Source organism: Geotrypetes seraphini, chromosome 5, assembly GCF_902459505.1.
Source record: "Geotrypetes seraphini chromosome 5, aGeoSer1.1, whole genome shotgun sequence".
In the NCBI taxonomy this organism is placed as follows: Eukaryota; Metazoa; Chordata; class Amphibia; order Gymnophiona; family Dermophiidae; genus Geotrypetes; species Geotrypetes seraphini.
Genome location: NC_047088.1, coordinates 267,900,718 through 267,918,799, shown reverse-complemented (window position 1 = coordinate 267,918,799; position 18,082 = coordinate 267,900,718). Strand labels below are relative to the sequence as shown.

Sequence of the window (18,082 nt, the reverse complement as noted above, 5' to 3'; positions counted from 1 at the left end):
TTCTTAAAACCAGCTACGCTATCCGCTCTTACCACAACCTCTGGCAATGCGTTCCAGAGCTTAACTATTCTCTGAGTGAAAAAATACTTCCTCCTATTGGTTTTAAAAGTATTTCCCTGTAACTTCAACGAGTGTCCCCTAGTCTCTGTAATTTTTGAGATTGAAAAATCGATCCACTTGTACTCAGGATTTCGTAGACTTCAATCTTTTTTTTTATAGATCTTTATTGAATTTCCAAACATTGGCAGTGCATTACAGATAATATAACATTAAAAGTTTGAATAAAATGCACCTTAACATACAATTAAAAAAGAAATAATCATTTTCCCCCTCTTTCTCTTATTATAACATGTTAACTCATATTAATTATTACCAATATTATACTTATATAGTTTAATTCCTCAAAATATCCCACCCTGGATGTGTAAGGAGATCTACAAAAGAAAAACAATCATTGTATTATTCTTATTGTTTGTTAACAAATGCAGTCAATGGGCTTCATATTTTATTAAATACATTACTAAAACCTAAGCATTCTGCGTTTATTCTTTCATACTTATATGTATTACACACAATCGCCCACCAGAATGAGTAATTAAGTCTGTCATGACATTTCCAATTTTTAGTGATCATTTGGACTGCTATTGCTGATCCTTTTCTTGGGCGCTAACCCCCAAGGTGGACACTAGCATCCGGTAACTGTGATTTGGGTTATTTTTCCCAATATGCATCACTTTGCATTTGTCCACATTAAATTTCATCTGCCACTTGAACGCCCAGTCTTCCAATTTCCTAAGATCCACTATGTAATATAGTAAGTGAATGCAGTTTACAGAATTATATGGCGCAGGACCTGCTTACATTGGAAAGTTGGTCCTCAACCTGGTAGCTAGGCTTCAATGCTAAGAAATGTAAGGTCATGCACCTCGGAAGCAGAAATCCATGCAGGACATACTTCTTGAAAGGAAAAACTTTAACTAGGACTTCAGCAGAACGAGTTTTAGGAGTAATCATCAGTGCAGACATGAAAACTGCCAATCAAGTGGAGAAGGCTTTATCTAAGGCAAGGCAGATATTGGGTTGTATCAATAGAAGTTTTGTCAGCCGAAAGCCTGAAGTTATAATGCCGTTCCTCGTATTCCAGTTTCTCCATACCTTTTACTAGCTTCGTTGCTCGTCTCTGCACTCTCTCCAGCAGTTTTATATCCTTCTTTAGGATGTGTGGTCTGACCATTGCTCTATAAAGCGGCATTATGACCCTCTCCGATCTACTCGTGATTCCCTTCTTTATCATGCCTAACATTCTGTTTGCTTTCTTAGCCGCTGCCGCACATTGTGCCGACGGTTTCCGGGTCCTATCTAACACTACGCCCAGGTCCTTTTCTTGTTCGCTCTTACCCAGAGTTGCTCCTGACATTCTATACTTGTGTTCCTTGTTCTTTCTGCCTAAATGTATTACTTTGCACTTTTCCACATTAAACTTCATCTGCCATTTCTCTGCCCATTTCTCTAACTGACACAAGTCACTCTGGAGTTCCTCGCTATCCTTCTGTGATCTGATTGCCCAGCACAGCTTTGTGTCGTCTGCAAATTTGATGATCTCACTGGACGTTCCTTCCTCTAGGTCGGGGGTCGGCAACCCGCGGCTCCAGAGCCGCATGCGGCTCTTTTCCACCTTTGCCGCGGCTCCGGTAGTGTGTCACGCAGGCATGCAGCTTACAAGTCCGGCGTCGCGGCAGGAAATAGCCATGCTGAGCAGTGAGCTCAGCACGTACACAGATGAAAGCCTTGCTTGCTGATTGGTCCGGCGGCCCCGCCCTGCCGTGCCGCCGGACCAATCAGCAAGCAAGGCTTTCATCTGTGTACGTGCTGAGCTCACTGCTCAGCATGGCTATTTCCCGCCGCGACGCCGGACTTGTAAGCTGCATGCCTGCATCGCCAGAATTTAGGTAGGCTGTTTTCATCCCCGTGGGAGTCCCGTGGGCCAGGGGGCGTCCCCGTGGGAGTCCCGTGGGTCAGGGGGGCATCCCCGTGGGAGTCCCGTGGGCCAGGGGGAACAGGGAGACAGAAAGAAAAAGTTGGGGGAGAGAATGAGGTCTGGAGGAGAGGAAACATACAGGAGGCTGAAAGAAAGGAAGATATAGTGAGATGGACACAAAGAAGGGTGATGCTGGAAAATAGGTGGAATGGTAATTCTGACAAACACAGAAGGGAAATGCTGGATCAAGGAGAGATGGGGCTCAGGTTGGATGGAATGAGGAGAAATGCCTTGTTGGCCCGGAACTTCCTCTCCTACGTCAGAATTGACGTCAGGGAGCGGAATGCTGGTCAGAGCGACGCTTCTGCAGGGAAAGCTTGGGACGGCGGTGGCTTGGGGGCTATTCCCCGATGGCGGTGGCAGCAAACCGAGTGGCTTGGGGGAGGGCACGGAGAAAGAAAGAAAGGGGGCAGACAGAGACAGAAAGAAGGGGGAACAGGGAGACAGAAAGAAAAAGTTGGGGGAGAGAATGAGGTCTGGAGGAGAGGAAACATACAGGAGACTGAAAGAAAGGAAGAAAGATTGGATGCACAGTCAGAAGAAGAAAGTGCAACCAGAGACTCATGAAATCACCAAACAGCAAAGGTAGGAAAAATGATTTTATTTTCAATTTAGTGATCAAAATGTGTCTGTTTTGAGAATTTATATCTGCTGTCTATATTTTGCACTATGGCTCCCTTTTACTAAACCGCAATATCGTTTTTTAGCGCAGGGAGCCTATGAGCTAACTGCATGATCCTGTATATAGCATTAAGATAAGAAACAATATATGCAGTGTTAGATTTGTTTTATAATGGTTTTGCGGCTCCAAGTTTTTTTTTCTTTTCGAAAACGGGTCCAAGTGGCTCTTTATGTCTTAAAGGTTGCAGACCCCTGCTCTAGGTCATTGATGAGCCTTGGGGCACACCGCTAGTCACTTTCTCCCAGTCTGAGAATTTCCCATTTATGCCCACTCTCTGCTTTCTGTTCTCCAGCCATTTGCCTATCCATCTTTGTATATCCCCCTCTATTCCATGGCTTTGTAGCTTCCTGAGAAGTCTTTCATGTGGAACCTTGTTGAACGCTTTCTGGAAGTCCAAGTATATTATGTCCACTGGTTCTCCACTATCAATTTGTTTGTTCACAGTCTCAAAAAATTGAAATAAATTTGTTAAACATGATTTCCCTTTCCTGAAACCATGTTGACTAGCTCTCATCAGGTCGTGTGTATCCAAGTGCCGGACTATGCTATCTTTAATCGGTGCTTCAACCATCTTTCCAGGGACAGATGTAAGACTCACAGGTCTGTAGTTGCCCGGTTCTCCTCTTGATCCTTTTCTGAAAATTGGCATGACATTCGCTATCTTCCAGTTGTCCGGTATCTGTCCAGTTCTAATTGACAGGCTGGCAAGTTTTTGCGGTAGTTTCAGTACATATCCCTGCAGCACTCCACTGTTTACCCTCCTCCATTGAGAGAAATGACTATTTAACCCTACCCTCTGTTTTCTATTCGATAACCAATTCCTAATCCACAACTAAACTTTGCCACCTATTCCATGACTCTTTAACTTTCTCAGGAGCCTCTCATGAGGAACTTTGTCAAAAGCTTTCTGAAAATCTAGATAAACTACATCAATCAACTTACCTTTATCCACATTTATTCACACCTTCAAAGAAGTCAAGCAAATTGGAGAGGCAAGATCTCCCTCGGCTGAACCTGTCTCATTAAATCATGTTTGTCCACGTGGTCCACAATTTTATTTTTTATAATTGTTTCCACCATTTTGCCCGGCACTGAAGTCAGGCTTGCCAGTATGTAAATTACAGAACACGTAGACAAATATGGTTTAATGGGTCAGAATCAGCATCGGTTCAGCCAAGGGAAGTCTTGCTTCACCATTTTGCTTGAACATTTTGAAGTTGCAGTTGTTCTCAATAGTGACTCGTGTGCTGGAATGCCCTACCTAAGGAATTACGGGTGGAAATGATGCCAAACAATTCAAAAGAAAGCTGAAGATACTACCATTCACTGAATACTTTTGCTGACATGTCTATACAAGCAGATGTGAAATGATTGGGGTTGGGAATGTGGGTATATTAATCAAGGTATGTTAGTGCCTAAAAGTTACTGTTACTATATTTGTTCATGGTATCTGTACACTCCTAAGGTAATTGTAACTTTGACAATTCATTGTAAACCACTTTGAATTGAATATCTATATTCATTTAAGCGGTATAGAAATGTTAATAAAGAGAAAAGGTAAAGAAAGTCACAGGTGATCCCCAGCAAATGTGAGAGACCTTGAAATGATTTACCCAGAAGAAGCGGCAAATAAAGCAGCGTCTTGCCCAAAGTTGGAAGATGTGTATCCTAAATCACTCATGGTTGTTGGTTCTGCAAAGGGACCTCCACCGAATATTGAGCCAATGGATGTGAAGACTTACCATATCAAGACATTTTGGTTACACATTCTTAATTACTTTATTAATATTTCTATAATTGTTCTTTCATATTGAAAGTGTAGATTGTGTTGTGAAGATTAGTGAAATGGCCTCATATTTTAATGCATTCTGAACTGTAGCAGAATGTGAAAAATGTACAAGTGTTTAACTACTCAACTCTCCAAAAACAAGCTCAAAGCAACAGACATTTGAGGCTCATTAGCTATTTTCTTGGACCTGGAGCCCGTACCAAGTTGTAGCTAAATGAAGGGAAGGGCATATTACTTATCCAACACCATAAGAGGCATCAGTGGGAGAAGCGGGCCTAGTGCTTTCCCTCTTTCACTACAGCGTCTGGTTTTCATACATCACGTGTTGTTATGATGGGAATGGGAACGACACAGGTGCTCATAATTTCATTCATTCCCACAAAGCTATCGGTCACAATAGCCATGTTTTCTGAAAAATATTACAGCTCTTTTGAGGTTTTCCCCTCATTAGTGTTTTATTTCACAGAGAACCCCCACCAATATGCCTCCCTGTCATACCCCCAAAATAAATGCTGAAATAACTTTGAAAAATAATGAAACAGTTTGCTTAGGGAGAGCATGTTTCTAGTCACAGCATTGAACATCCTTCACCTCACCCACACACACCTGCCTGATTGGTCACATCTGTCAGGGACAGGTTCTGGTTGTTCGGTCGGATCCGGAAGGTCAGTGCAGATCCAACAATGCTGTATGGACACACAAACAGACAGACAGATGTAAGGTTCAGAGTATGCAGTGCCTACAGCTATAACGCATTCATAGAGTGATCCAGCAGTACATAGTATTGCACTCAGGAGACTCATCAGCCAACACCATTGCACTCAGACATACTTGTGAGAACTTCAAGTCCTGTATTCCTACTATCATTCACCCAAAGACAATGCACTGCCATCAAGTTTCAAGTTTGATAAAAATGTGATTAATTGCCTATCATGGATTCTAGGCTTGACTACAAGCACTTCCGTGCAACACACAGCCAGTCTTGCCATCTCGAACACATCTGACATTTCTGGGAGCAATGCTACCTCCCAGTGTCACAGCAGAGGAACACTGCAGCACAGAATGAGTTAGAACTAGTCATATGCAGGAAAGCAGTGTGGTGACATCTTCTGTGTAAAAGGACAATGCAGTGTCATGCAGGGAGATGACAGCCATGTTTACAATGTGGGGTACACTGAGAACGGCAATGCAGTGTGGTGAAGTTTCCTGTATAGAGGAAGTCAGTTGAAGTAAGATGAAACATTTTCTGTGCAGAGAAGCAATGATTCCTGAGTGCTCTACTATGTATTGGAGTGGGATTACTTCACTGAACCACACATTTACGTCATATGGAAATGGTTTTCAACAAGTCCTTCACTGATTTTCTCATCTGTACAGGATCCTACAGCAAGTTGGAGATTTAGACTTAGGTCATCCTTTTCCTCATATGTTGCAATCAGAACAGGAATTATTAGGAAAGAGATGGTGAATAAGACCAAGCATATGTAATGCCTCTGTATTGCTCCAGGATGTGACCTTTAGTTCCGGTCACCTTATCTCAAAAAAGATATAGCGGAATTAGAAATGGTTCAAAGAAGGGCGCCACAAATGATAAAGGGGTTGGAACTCCTCTCAAATGAGGAAAGATTAAAGAGGTGGTGGCTCTTCAGCTTGGAAAAGAGACGGCTGAGAGGGGATATGATGGAGATCTTGTCTGTGCCATGTCCCTTCCCTTGTTCAAAAGTAGGCAGAAAGCGCACCTTTTTCAGAGCCTTCAACAATGTCCTCTGCTTACCACCCAAGCCAGCAGTTTAACCATCCTCACTAATTGTAACCCTGACCCTGGCATCCTGATCATCAGTCTAGATTGATTAGATTGTGACTCTGTATACCGTGGCATATGTCTGGTAGCACTCTAAAAATAATAGTAGTAGTTGTAGGTCTACAAAATGCTGAGTGGTACAGAATGGGTATGACTGAGTGAAGACTAGGGGATAGTCAACAAAATACTTTATAAAACAAACAAAAATGATTTATTTATTCCTTTTGACACCCAGTCTTCCACTCTCACAAGGTCCTCTTGCAATTTTTCACTATCCTCTTATGATTTAACTTTGTGTCATCAGCAAATTTAATTCTCTCACTAGTTATTCCCATCTCTAGATAAGAATATAAGAATATAAGAATCGCCTCTGCTGAGTCAGACCATAGGTCAATCGTGCCCAGCAGCCTGCTCCCGCGGCGGCCCTCCAGGTCAAAGACTTGTTAGTGATCTTATACATACAACATTTTGCCCTGTATAGTATCCCTTTAACCATACCCCTCAATTCCCCTTTCCTTCAGGAATTCGTCCAATCCCTTTTTGAACCCCAAAATCGTACTCTGCTCTACCACCTCCTCTGGAAGCACGTTCCAGGTGTCCATCACCCTCTGAGTGAAGAAGAACTTTCTAGCATTTGTTCTGAATCTGTCTCCCTTCAATTTCCTCGAGTGCCCTCTTGATATTGTTACCCCTGCAAGTCTGAAGAATCTGTCCCTCTCTACCTTGTCTATACCCTTCATGATCTTGTAAGTTTCTATCATGTCCCCTCTAAGTCTCCGCTTTTCCAAGGAAAAAAGCCCCAGCCTCTCCGCATATGAAAGGTTTTCCATGCCTTTTATCATTTTTGTTGCCCTTCTTTGTACCCTCTCGAGTATCGCCATATCTTTCTTGAGATACGGCGACCAGTATTGAGTGCAGTACTCCAGGTGCGGGCGCACCATCGCCCGATACAGCGGCAGGATAACTTCTTTGGTTCTGGTAGTGATACCTTTTTTGATAATGCCCAACATTCTGTTCGCCTTCTTGGAGGCTGCTGCGCATTGTGCCGCCGGCTTCATTGTTTTATCCACCACGACCCCCAAGTCCTTTTCAAGGTTGCCTTCCCCCAATGCCTTCCCCCCCATCGTGTAGTTGTACATCAGGTTTCCTTTCCCTATGTGCAAGACCTTACATTTCTCTACATTGAAGCTCATCTGCCATCTATTTGCCCAATCACTCAGCCCTTTGCAGTTCTTTACATTCCTCAACAGTTCTAACCCTACTGGAGAGTTTCATATCATCCGCGAATTTTATAACTTCGCACTTCGCCCCTGTTTCCAGGTCATTAATAAATATATTGAACAGCAGCGGTCCCAGCACTGACCCCTGTGGGACGCCACTCGTGACTCCTTTTCAGTCAGAGTAGTGTCCCTTTACTCCTACCCTCTGCTTCCTGTCCGCCAGCCAATTTCTGATCCATCTGTGCACGTCCCCTTCCACCCCGTAGTTCCACAGTTTCCTTAGTAGGCGCTCGTGGGGTACCTTGTTGAAGGCTTTTTGGAAGTCCAGATATATGATGTCTGTGGGGTCACCTTTGTCCAATTGTTTGTTTATCCCCTCAAAGAAGTGCAGTAGGTTTGTTTGGCATGATCTTCCTTTACAGAAACCATGCTGGCTGGTTCTCATCAGATTATTTCTTTCTATATGCTCACTGATACTGTCCTTGATTAGTGATTCAGCCATCTTCCCTGGCACTGAGGTTAAGCTCACCGTTCTGTAGTTCCCCGGGTCGCCTCTGGATCCTTTTTTGAAGATGGGTGTGACATTCGCTATCCTCCAGTCCTCCGGGACTACCCCTGTTTGCAAGGATAGGTTGCATATCTGTTGTAGGAACTCCGCTATTTCATCTCTGAGCTCTTTCAGTGTTCTCGGGTGGATTCCGTCTGGGCCAGGAGACTTGTCAGATTTTAATCTATCTATCTGTTTGAGTACGTCTCCGAGGCTTACCTCCACTGACGATAACTTTTCCCCTTGATCCCCCTTGAAGAATTTTTCCGGTTCCGGCATATTGGAAGTGTCCTTTTTTATGAAGACTGACGAGAAGAACGTGTTTAATCTGTCTGCCACCTCCGTTTCCTCCTTTACCACTCCCTTTATGTCTCCCTCATCCAGGGGTCCCTCGCCGGTTGTTTCCCTTTCACATATCGAAAGAATGGTTTAAAATTCCATGCCTCCTTGGCAAGTCTCTCTTCATACTCTTTTTTTGCTGTTCTTACCACGCGGTGACATTCTTTTTGATGCTTCCTGTGCTCTTTCCAATTTTCCTCGGTTTTATCCTTTTTCCAATTCCTGAATGATTTTTTCTTGTCAGCTATCACATAAGAACATAAGAACATAAGAAGTTGCCACCACTGGGTCAGACCATTGGTCCATCGCGCCCAGCGGTCCGCTCTCGCGGCGGCCCGTCAGGTCCATGACCTGTAATGTGGTTCCTGTCCGTTTCTGTAACCTACCTCTTCTTTTTTATCTGTAACCCTCAATCCCCTTTTCTTTTAGGAACTTGTCTAAACCTTCCTTGAAACCCTGCAATATGCTCTGGGCTATCACAACCTCCGGAAGCGCGTTCCATGTGTCCACCACCCTCTGGGTAAAAAAGAACCTCCTAACTTCATTGGATATCCATGCTGGGTCTTTTGTTTGATTCTTTTTGTCCCCTTTTCTAAATCTAGGTATATACAGGTTTTGCGCTTTGTTTACCGTGTCCTTGAATGTGGTCCAGGCTTGCTCCACAGACCGTGTTTTCCTGGAGCAGTTCTTGAGTTTTCTCCTTACCATTCGTTTCATGGCTTCATAATTCCCTTTCTTGAAGTTAAACGTTGTTGTTATGGTTCTCTTCCCCTTTGGCATTTCTAATTTCACTTTGAATTTGATCATGTTGTGGTCACTATTGCCTAATGGTCCCACTATTTCCACTTCTTGGGCAGGTCCTTTCAGCCCGCTGAGGATTAAATCCAGAATAGCTGTCCCTCTTGTTGTTTCCCTGACAAGCTGCTCCAGGAAGCAGTCCTGTACTGCCTCCAGAATCTCTGTTTCCTTCAAACATTTTGAAGCTCCATGGCTCCAGTCTATCCCGAGATAGTTGAAATCTCCCATAACTATGGTGTTTGCGTTTTTACCTTTTCACCTCAACTCATAGTAACATAGTAACATAGTAGATGACGGCAGATAAAGACCCGAATGGTCCATCCAGTCTGCCCAACCTGATTCAATTAAAAAAATTTTTTTATTTTTCTTCTTAGTTATTTCTGGGCAAGAATCCAAAGCTTTACCCTGTACTGTGCTTGGGTTCCAACTGCCAAAATCTCTGTTAAGACTTACTCCAGCCCATCTACACCCTCCCAGCCATTGAAGCCCTCCCCAGCCCATCCTCCACCAAACGGCCATACACAGACACAGACCATGCAAGTCTGCCCAGTAACTGGCCTTAGTTCAATATTTAATATTATTTTCTGATTCTAAATCCTCTGTGTTCATCCCACGCTTCTTTGAACTCAGTCACAGTTTTACTCTCCACCACCTCTCTCGGGAGCGCATTCCAGGCATCCACTACTCGGCTCTCAGTTCTTCGTCCTTTGCTTCTGTTTGCCCAGGTGGGTGATAGTACAGTCCCATCTTTATCTCGGTTCCCTTTCTTCCTGGTATTTTAACCCATATTGATTCCAGCTGGTCATTTGTCCCTGTTGCGTCCATTCTGGTTGAGTGAATGGTTTCCTTTATGTAAAGTGCTACTCCTCCTCCTTTCTGATGTGTCCTGTCTCTTCGGTAGAGCTTGTACCCTGGCAGTACTATGTCCCATTTGTTTTCCTCATTCCACCAAGTTTCCGTGATCGCTATGATGTCTAGGTCCTCATCTTTGGCCATGATTTCTAGTTCCCCCTTTTTGTTCTTCATTAATAAATATGTGAAAAAGCAGCGGTCCCAGCAAAGACCACTGGGGAACCCCACCATTTACCCTTTTCCATTGAGAATATCGACCATTTAAACCCATTCTCTGTTTTCTGTCTTTCAACCAGTTCTTAACCCATAATAAGACATTACCTCCTATCCCTTGACTCTCTAATTTCCTCAGATGTCTTTCATGAGGTACTTTGCCAAATGCCTTTTGAAAATCCAAATACACAATATCGACTGGTTCACATTTATCCACATATTCATTCACCTCTTCAAAGAAATGCAGTAGATTGGTGAGGCAAGATTTCCCTTGACTAAATCCATGTTGGCATTCTCTCGTTAACCATGCTTACGTATAGGGTCTGTCATTTTGTTCTTTATAATAGTCTCTACCATTTTGCCACACAGAATAAAGCCAACAAGCAAGGACAAAACCAGGTCCACGCTGAACCCCCCCTCCCCCAGTATGGTCACCAAGGGCAAAAGTAGAGGCAAGGAAAGATGCACAAAAAGCTGGCTACAGGCAGAGATCAGAATTCTAAGAACTGGGAACTGGTGTAGAGTAATTAGCAGCAGGAGCCAGGAACTGAAGAGGACATCCTGTCTATTTAACAATCAGGGCCGTCTCCTGCCAGTCCAGTTCAGAGAAGAAGTTACCTTGTGTTTTGGGCAGCAGGCTGAGACCCATAGAAGACAGATTCAAATCTCACTGTTGCTCCTTTATATCTTGGGCAAGTCACTTAACTCTTTTGTCTCAAGTAGAAACTTAGGGCTGGATTATACGAATGGCACCATTATTGGCGGCCACCGATTTCATCATACATTGGCGCCATTTGTAGAATCACGGCTATATGGAAGGTAGGCGCAGGAAATGTAGGCCAGGCTAAGTTCTGTTCAGGATGTCTTGGGAAAGGTTCAATTAATTATTGTCACAAGGTGTCCAAGTCTAAGCTCATCCAAAGCCCGCCCATAACATGCCTCCAACATGTCCCCTTTGAATTTTGGATGCCTTGCAAGACATCCAGATAGACGGTTTTGGAAATTGGCATTTGGATGTCCCAGTGATTAGGACGTCCAGTACCGGTTTATATCATTTTTTGGACGTCTTTAGTTTTTGAACATGAGCCCCAAAACCTTTTTGGCTTTGAAGTCTCATGAAATAGCAATAGGGGCAACTTTTTTCCTTAAGTAACCTTGTAAATGTCTAATCACCTTTAAAGGAAAGGATTTAATTTTTTGGAAAATTTCTTAAAAGGTTGTGAGAACTGTCTTATTTTGGTTTACATTAGGAGTTTTAGGTGTATTAAGCGATATTAAGTGGATATTATATTCTCGTTTTTCTTGACACTACAATCTTTCATACATCCCCTAGATGAGGGCTAGGAAGCAATGGTTCTTGTAATGATTTATCCTTTTCTTTTATTTGATTGGAAGAAATGAAGAATTTATCAATTTAAAAAATAATCAACTTCACTCAGAATTTTGTAGATTCCTATAATAACTTACTTCAGTCACCTTTTTTTCCAAGCTGAAGGGCCTTTCCCGATATGAGAGGAGTTCCATCCCCATAATCATCTTATTAATTTTTCTTCTCTAATTCTGCTAGATATTTTTTGAGATACAGCAACCAGAACTGCACACAATACTCAAGGTGAGGTCGTACCATGGAGTGATACAGAGGCGTTATTCTATTCTTTGTCTTATTTTCTATCCATTTCCTAATAATTCCTAGCATCCTCTTTACTTTCTTAGCCACCGCTGCCACCGCACACTGGGCAGAAGATTTCAGTACATTGTCCACGATGGCACCTAGATCTTTTTCTTGGGTGGTTACACCTAAAACGGAACCTAGCATCAAGTTACTATGAGTCAAGTGTTTATGGAGCCATTTGTGATGGGCCTTCCCACTGATGTTCACAGTTTAAATACCGACGTTGTTTCAACTTCTATATATCTATGCTGAAGCCTGTTCTTGGACTGCGAAGCTTCACCTTCACCTCAACTGGTGATCCAAGGGAAGGGAGAATCCATTCTGGGATAATCCAAAGCTGTTTTCATTGTCTTAGACTAGGAAATGTACTTGCTGGAAAAGCAAATGCGAGAACCACTAGGTAATAACCATCCTCCTGATTTTATAAGACACTTGTACTGTGCACATCCTCAGAAACCAACTGCCAAAGCTTTAGGATGTACTCATCGCAGGTAATCCATATATTCTCCAATGGATATCTTACTCAGTGAATCTGTTCATTGTGATCTTCCAGTCTGCAGTAAAATGGGAGACAGCCCCGACTGGTTGGTAGGCAGCACCTGGTTCTGCTGGTGACAATCCTGCCTGGATCTGCTCGGATGATCCAGTTCGCAGCCCTTGATTGTTTCTGCATCTTTCCTGTCCAGCATTTGTCTGCTTTTCCTGAGATGGTCTTCTCAACTTCTTGAGATGGTCTTCTACACATAGTATATTGTGCTTCCTTGCTCATCTCATCATTGTTAGTTTCAAATGCTGCCCTCTGCTTGCCAATTTATCTTCAAGACTCTGCCACACCCAACCACATTCAGCTTGGCCACTACACAAGAGGGCAGTACATGGTGAAGAAAGGTGTCACTCCCTGTGTGAAGGTATATAATGTGTTGAGGATTCCTTGGTGCAGAAAGGCAGTCTGGTAAGCCTCTTCCATATACAGCAGTGTGGCAAAGATTGAGGGCAGTGTGATACAGTGCAGTGCACCATGGAGAGAGCTATTTTCAAAGCTGTCTATGCAAGCAGTAATTTAGCTGGGTAGAATAGTTTGACTGAAATTACATGTCTAAGTCAAGAAAGGAAAATCACACAACTATACAACAGCTGGAGTAGTGCACAGGCTATATACCTCCCCCTCCCCCACTCTACAGCAAATGCAAGTCGGTTTTCAAATGAACTACATACAGAGATTCCCTTTGATAATCTGCAGATACCTTTCCCTAGAACGTTTCAAAATGGTCCCCTCGCAGTCTTGGAAGGCATGTAGTGTGCAAAAGGACCAAGTAATGCAGAGACAGGATACATCTATAATCCTCACCTGATGTTAATGAAACTGTCAGTAGAAAGGTGGATCCGTTCAGCCAGGACTTCCAGCAGTTGAACACCAGATGCCAGGCTCAGAGGTCTAAAAGAGAGAGAATTCGATATCTAGTACCAGAACAAGCATGATAGGAGCGGAATGTAACTTGCTTTGAATTACTATCAGAAAGATGTGTTAAACTCAAATCCAATCCAAGTTCAGCCTAGTCTTGCTTCTGGGCCTCAAAATGGACCTTTTTTTAAACTGAATCTTGCCCCTGTATCAGAACTTGTCCCTCTCTGCCCCTCAAATGTTCCACCCAACTTTTCGAACCCAAGCCCTCCTCATTGGCTTAATTCATGTTATTCAAGCTCATCCAACTCTACAGATACCATCCCTCACCCTACAAGCTCAGCATGCTCCCCCTGGGCTTGAATTGTATACCCCCAATCTTGGTTCTTTTCATGAGTCAAACAGCTTTCCTGTAACAAGCTTAACCTCCTCCTCTAGGTAACCCTCGTGTTCAAGCTAGGTTTCCTCCTGCTTCAGACCTCTCCAGACTTGGCTTCCTTCCTTGTCCTAACCTGGGATCTCTTGCCTCCCTCTCATTTGAGTCTTCTCTACCCCCTTCTGTCTTAAGATACAGTTTAAGATTCTCACTTATCCTCTGTGATTATGTATCCGTACTCCTCTGCAGTGTGCGAGTGAGGGTGACCTGGCTTCATATTCAGCTCCTTGCTCTCTGAGTAGCGTTTCTTCTGCAGGAAGACAGGCATGCTTGTGGCGGTTACCCCTTGTAGTGTTTGTGGAGCGACTCTGCCCCATGTCTCGGCAGTAGAAGGAGTGGTCTGGAGTTGGGCATTCTGTTCACCACTCTCTGGTGAAGTTTCCAAGGCTGCTGGCCATGCTGGCATCCTCTGCCCCACAGTACTCTGTGTTCCCATGGTATCTAACACCCCCTCGGTGACTGGATAATTGGAGGGTGGATGCAAAGTTCCTGGTCCATGCTGCATCTCGCCCTCTGAAACCTGCCAGAGTCAAGAGTGGAACAGAGGTACAAACAGAGAGGTAAGTCTGTGCCCTGCAGTACCCGCTGCTATTCCACACCGCTCTACCAATACCACCACTACCACTTTGTGTCTCTGCTTGTTAGTCCAGTAATGAGACCCCTCAAGCCACCTCACCCCTGCCCTGCCCACAACTCTTGAATGTGCATCATTCCTGCTTTGTGCCCCTACCTATTAGGCCGATAGTGAGACCCTTATATACAGCTCTGCCATTGCATCTCACCCCAGCCCTGCAACACCCCTTTACCAGTATGGAGACACCCCAACTCAGCTCATACTTACCTCCTGTCCTGCAGCACCCTCTGCTAAGGCTCCCACTGCATTCCACAACTAAACCTCCCTCACACAGCTGCCAGTGTACCTCACTGTCATCCTGGAGCTCCCCGTGTCACTTCAGGAGTGACCCCCCTTACCCCCAGATTTGCAAATATACCTCACTGTTGTCCTGTAGCTCATCCCAACCAACAGGTCTGCTATTGCACCTTTAGTCCCAGAACTAAAATTTACACACTTCTGCCATTGTACCTTACTCGTGTTCTGTAGCACCCCCTCCTATTTCAGTACTGACCCCTCCCCCACCTCATAGTCCTGCAGTGCCTTGCTGTTTGAGAATTAAATAGCACAGCTCTGCCAGTGTACCTCACTCCTGCCCCACAACACATCTTGCTTTGTTATGCCAGTGCTGAGACACTCCCACCCCCATTCAAGCTCCCTATTAAAACATTTCAACAGCTGCAATGCCAAGACATGCCACTGAAAATCTCTCCGTCCGACTGTACTCACCAATCTTGGGATCAGGTCTTCATACTTCAGCACCCCTGAGGAAGAGAAAAATAAAGAAAAAGCCCCTCATGTCAGGCTGTAGGCTACTATGACGTGGAGTTTATTACCGCCCAAACTGGCCAAAGACCACATTTCTTGCTCAATGGAATACAGCTTTTTTGCATTTGGAATCATCTTCTTGTTCTACTTAGATCAGAAGGCTTTTAAAAACATTTTTGTTTAAGAAGTTTCTATCTTCTTTGAATTTTATAAGCTGAATGAACATTTGTCATTACGCTATGTTTGACTGGGTTTGTTTCCAGTAGCTGATACTTATTCTAAGGGCTTTGGCAGAATACAAATTGAAATGTAATGTAATGTCATGAAGTTAATAACTGGTGCATGCAGTTTCACTCACCCTGCGTGCACAGAAAAGCAGCAGTTATACGTGTGACAAAAACAAAATACCGGCAAAGTGCAGTTGATGAACTCCAAACTCCCAGGTTTATTAACAGCGTAAAATAGACGACATGAGACAATAAAAAAACAAATTAATAGAAACACTTTAAAAACAGAGAATGGTGAAGTTTCTGGAATCCTGTGGATTGCAGGACCAGAGGTAACAAGGATTCACTAGAGGTAGATCTTGTCAGACAAATCTGATCAATTTCTTTGACTGGGTGACCAGAGAATTGGATAGAGCAGGCAAGATGGCGGCAAAGGCGGTTCAGTGAGAGGACGCTCTGACTAGCGCCAGACACCGTCAAAGAATAACATGGTGAAGAGGAAAGGAAAGCCGCGTTTGTTCCTAGTCGAACCGGCTCCCTCCCCGGTGTTGATACAACAGACGCTGGAGAACTTTCTCTTACTGGTTAAGCCTGAAAGTCCACGGGGAGGAGGTGAGCAGCAGACAGGAGATTTTGCCCACAGCATGGCAGAAGCCACACTGAGCCCTGAGGACTGCAAGACTCCACTTCAACCTGGAAGTGAAGCTGAGAAGTCGATGGGAAGCCCCACGGATACCAGAGAGATTGCCGACGGAAGCTTTGTTCCTGGGACATCTTTTCCTCCTTCTATTTCCCAAGAGGTGGCACAATCAGCCGGGGAAATCTGTGAAGGAGCAGTAGGAGGATGGTCGTGGGGATTGCTCCCGAGGTCAACACTGCAGATGCTGGGATTAAGAGCTCCACCAAATTGAAGAAAAGACCGGAGAAAATAACTTTGGAGGAGATATGGGAGGCTGTTACGGTTATGGAGGAAAGATTGACAGAGTGTTTTCCAACTCTCAGAGGTGGTACAAACTTTATACTAAACAAATTGGGGACTTCACTATAGAAGGGGTGAAGAAAGTTCAAACAGCTTTGGTAAAGGATAATTTGAATATTCACCAGAGAATGGAAAGACTGGAAAATTATGAGTGACATTTGAATTTAAGGTTTTTGAATTTTCCACAATCTTATATTTTACAAACAATTGAGATATTAAAGAAATACTTTAAAAAGGTCTTGAAAATCCCTGCTGAATCTATGCCCCCAATAACAAAAGCATATTATATTTCCTTGGGTAGCCCACTGGGAAAATTACCTTCATTGCAAAACCAGCAGGCCAGTTTAGATATTACTGGCTTACTGGAGAGCTCTGAATTAGAGAATGACATGGTGGCGGTTTACCCGCGGCCACCGCATTTTAGCCGCGGGTCACCCGCCGAAAACGGGGAAGAAAACTAGCAGTCGCTGCGGCGACGGGGACAAGGCCATTCACCGCCCGCGGGGCGGTGAATGGTCTTGTCCCCGCAGTGAGGCATGAAGAATCGCGCGGTCCCCGCAGCTCACACCCGCCTGCCCAATCGATTCTAGTGTTTAGCCAGCTCTCTCCCTTCTCCTCACCTTAGTTTGTAGATTTTCTTTTTCGGCGACCCGCACGCTATCAGAGAGCTGCGCACCCGCTGCTGCTCAGTTTCGATCTTCTGCTCTGACGCAACCGGAAACAGGAAGTTGCAGCAGAGCAGAAGATTGAACACTGAGCAGCCGCGCGTGCGCGGCTCTTTGGGAAAGCGTGCAAGTCGCCGAAAAAGAAAACCTATAAACTAATTTGAGGAGAAGGGAGAGAGCTGGCTAAACACTAGGATCGATTGGGCAGGCAGGTAGTGGCTGCGGGGACCGTGCGATCGCTAGTGTTCCCGGCTCAAATTGGAAGGAGGGAGTGAAAGGGAAAAGGATTCTGGGCCAAGGGGATGAAGTCGGAAAGAAAAACCCACAGCAGGAAAGAAAGGGAAGGACTGGCAGGTGAGCCAGATGCTAGAAGCAGGGGGGGGGAAGAAAGAGGGAAAAAAGCTAGATGGGGTTGAAAAGAAGAGACACACTGGTATGGAAGAGGAAGATAGGGGAAATCTGGACACAGGAAGGTAACAGAAAGAGGGGAAATTATGTGCATGGGGCATAGGGACAGAGACATAAAGGGGACATGCCATGGGGATGGTATATGGACACAGGGGGGGCAATGACAGATACATAGGGGAGATATTAGAAATGGAGAAAATAGGAGCACAGAAGCGAGATGGTTTGTGGGGATGGGACAGGGACCGAGCTCGCAGGCTCCAGTGGCTTGCACAAATTACATTGTAACGTGCCATGAAAATAAGAGGAAGGAAGGTAGATAGGCCACGCGAGAGGAGCTGAAGGGTAGTAGAAAGGAACAGATGGTAAAGGAGGGAGGGAAGGGTGGTGGTGGAAAGGAATAGAACAGACATTGAAGGAGGGTGGAGAGGAACAGACCCCCAAGGGAAATGTGGAAGACAGAGTGGGAAGAAGACAGATGCCAGACTATGCGGGAGCGGAGGGAAGAAGATGGGTGCTAGACCAATTGGGGGGGGGGGGTTAAGGGAGAGGCACAGTAACAGCAAATGGAAGACGCAGAGAGAAGACACACAGTGGATGGAAGGAATTCAATGAGAAGATGTGGAAAGCAGAAAC

The 18,082-nt window shown here is 44.5% G+C and overlaps 1 protein-coding gene across 4 annotated transcripts in view; it reads right to left on the bottom strand.

Moving 5' to 3' along the window:
- The window catches only part of PTPRN (protein tyrosine phosphatase receptor type N), a 152,934-nt gene that overhangs the window by 57,998 nt on the left and 76,854 nt on the right, over positions 1 to 18,082 (bottom strand). For all 4 annotated transcript variants that reach the window (XM_033946754.1, XM_033946756.1, XM_033946757.1 and 1 more), the window contains 4 exons: positions 15,132 to 15,166; positions 13,942 to 14,309; positions 13,300 to 13,386; positions 5,116 to 5,195 (listed from right to left, as the gene is read on the bottom strand). In XM_033946754.1, coding sequence (XP_033802645.1) covers positions 5,116 to 5,195; positions 13,300 to 13,386; positions 13,942 to 14,309; positions 15,132 to 15,166 — 570 coding nt within the window. The remainder of the gene's footprint in view (positions 1 to 5,115; positions 5,196 to 13,299; positions 13,387 to 13,941; positions 14,310 to 15,131; positions 15,167 to 18,082) is intronic.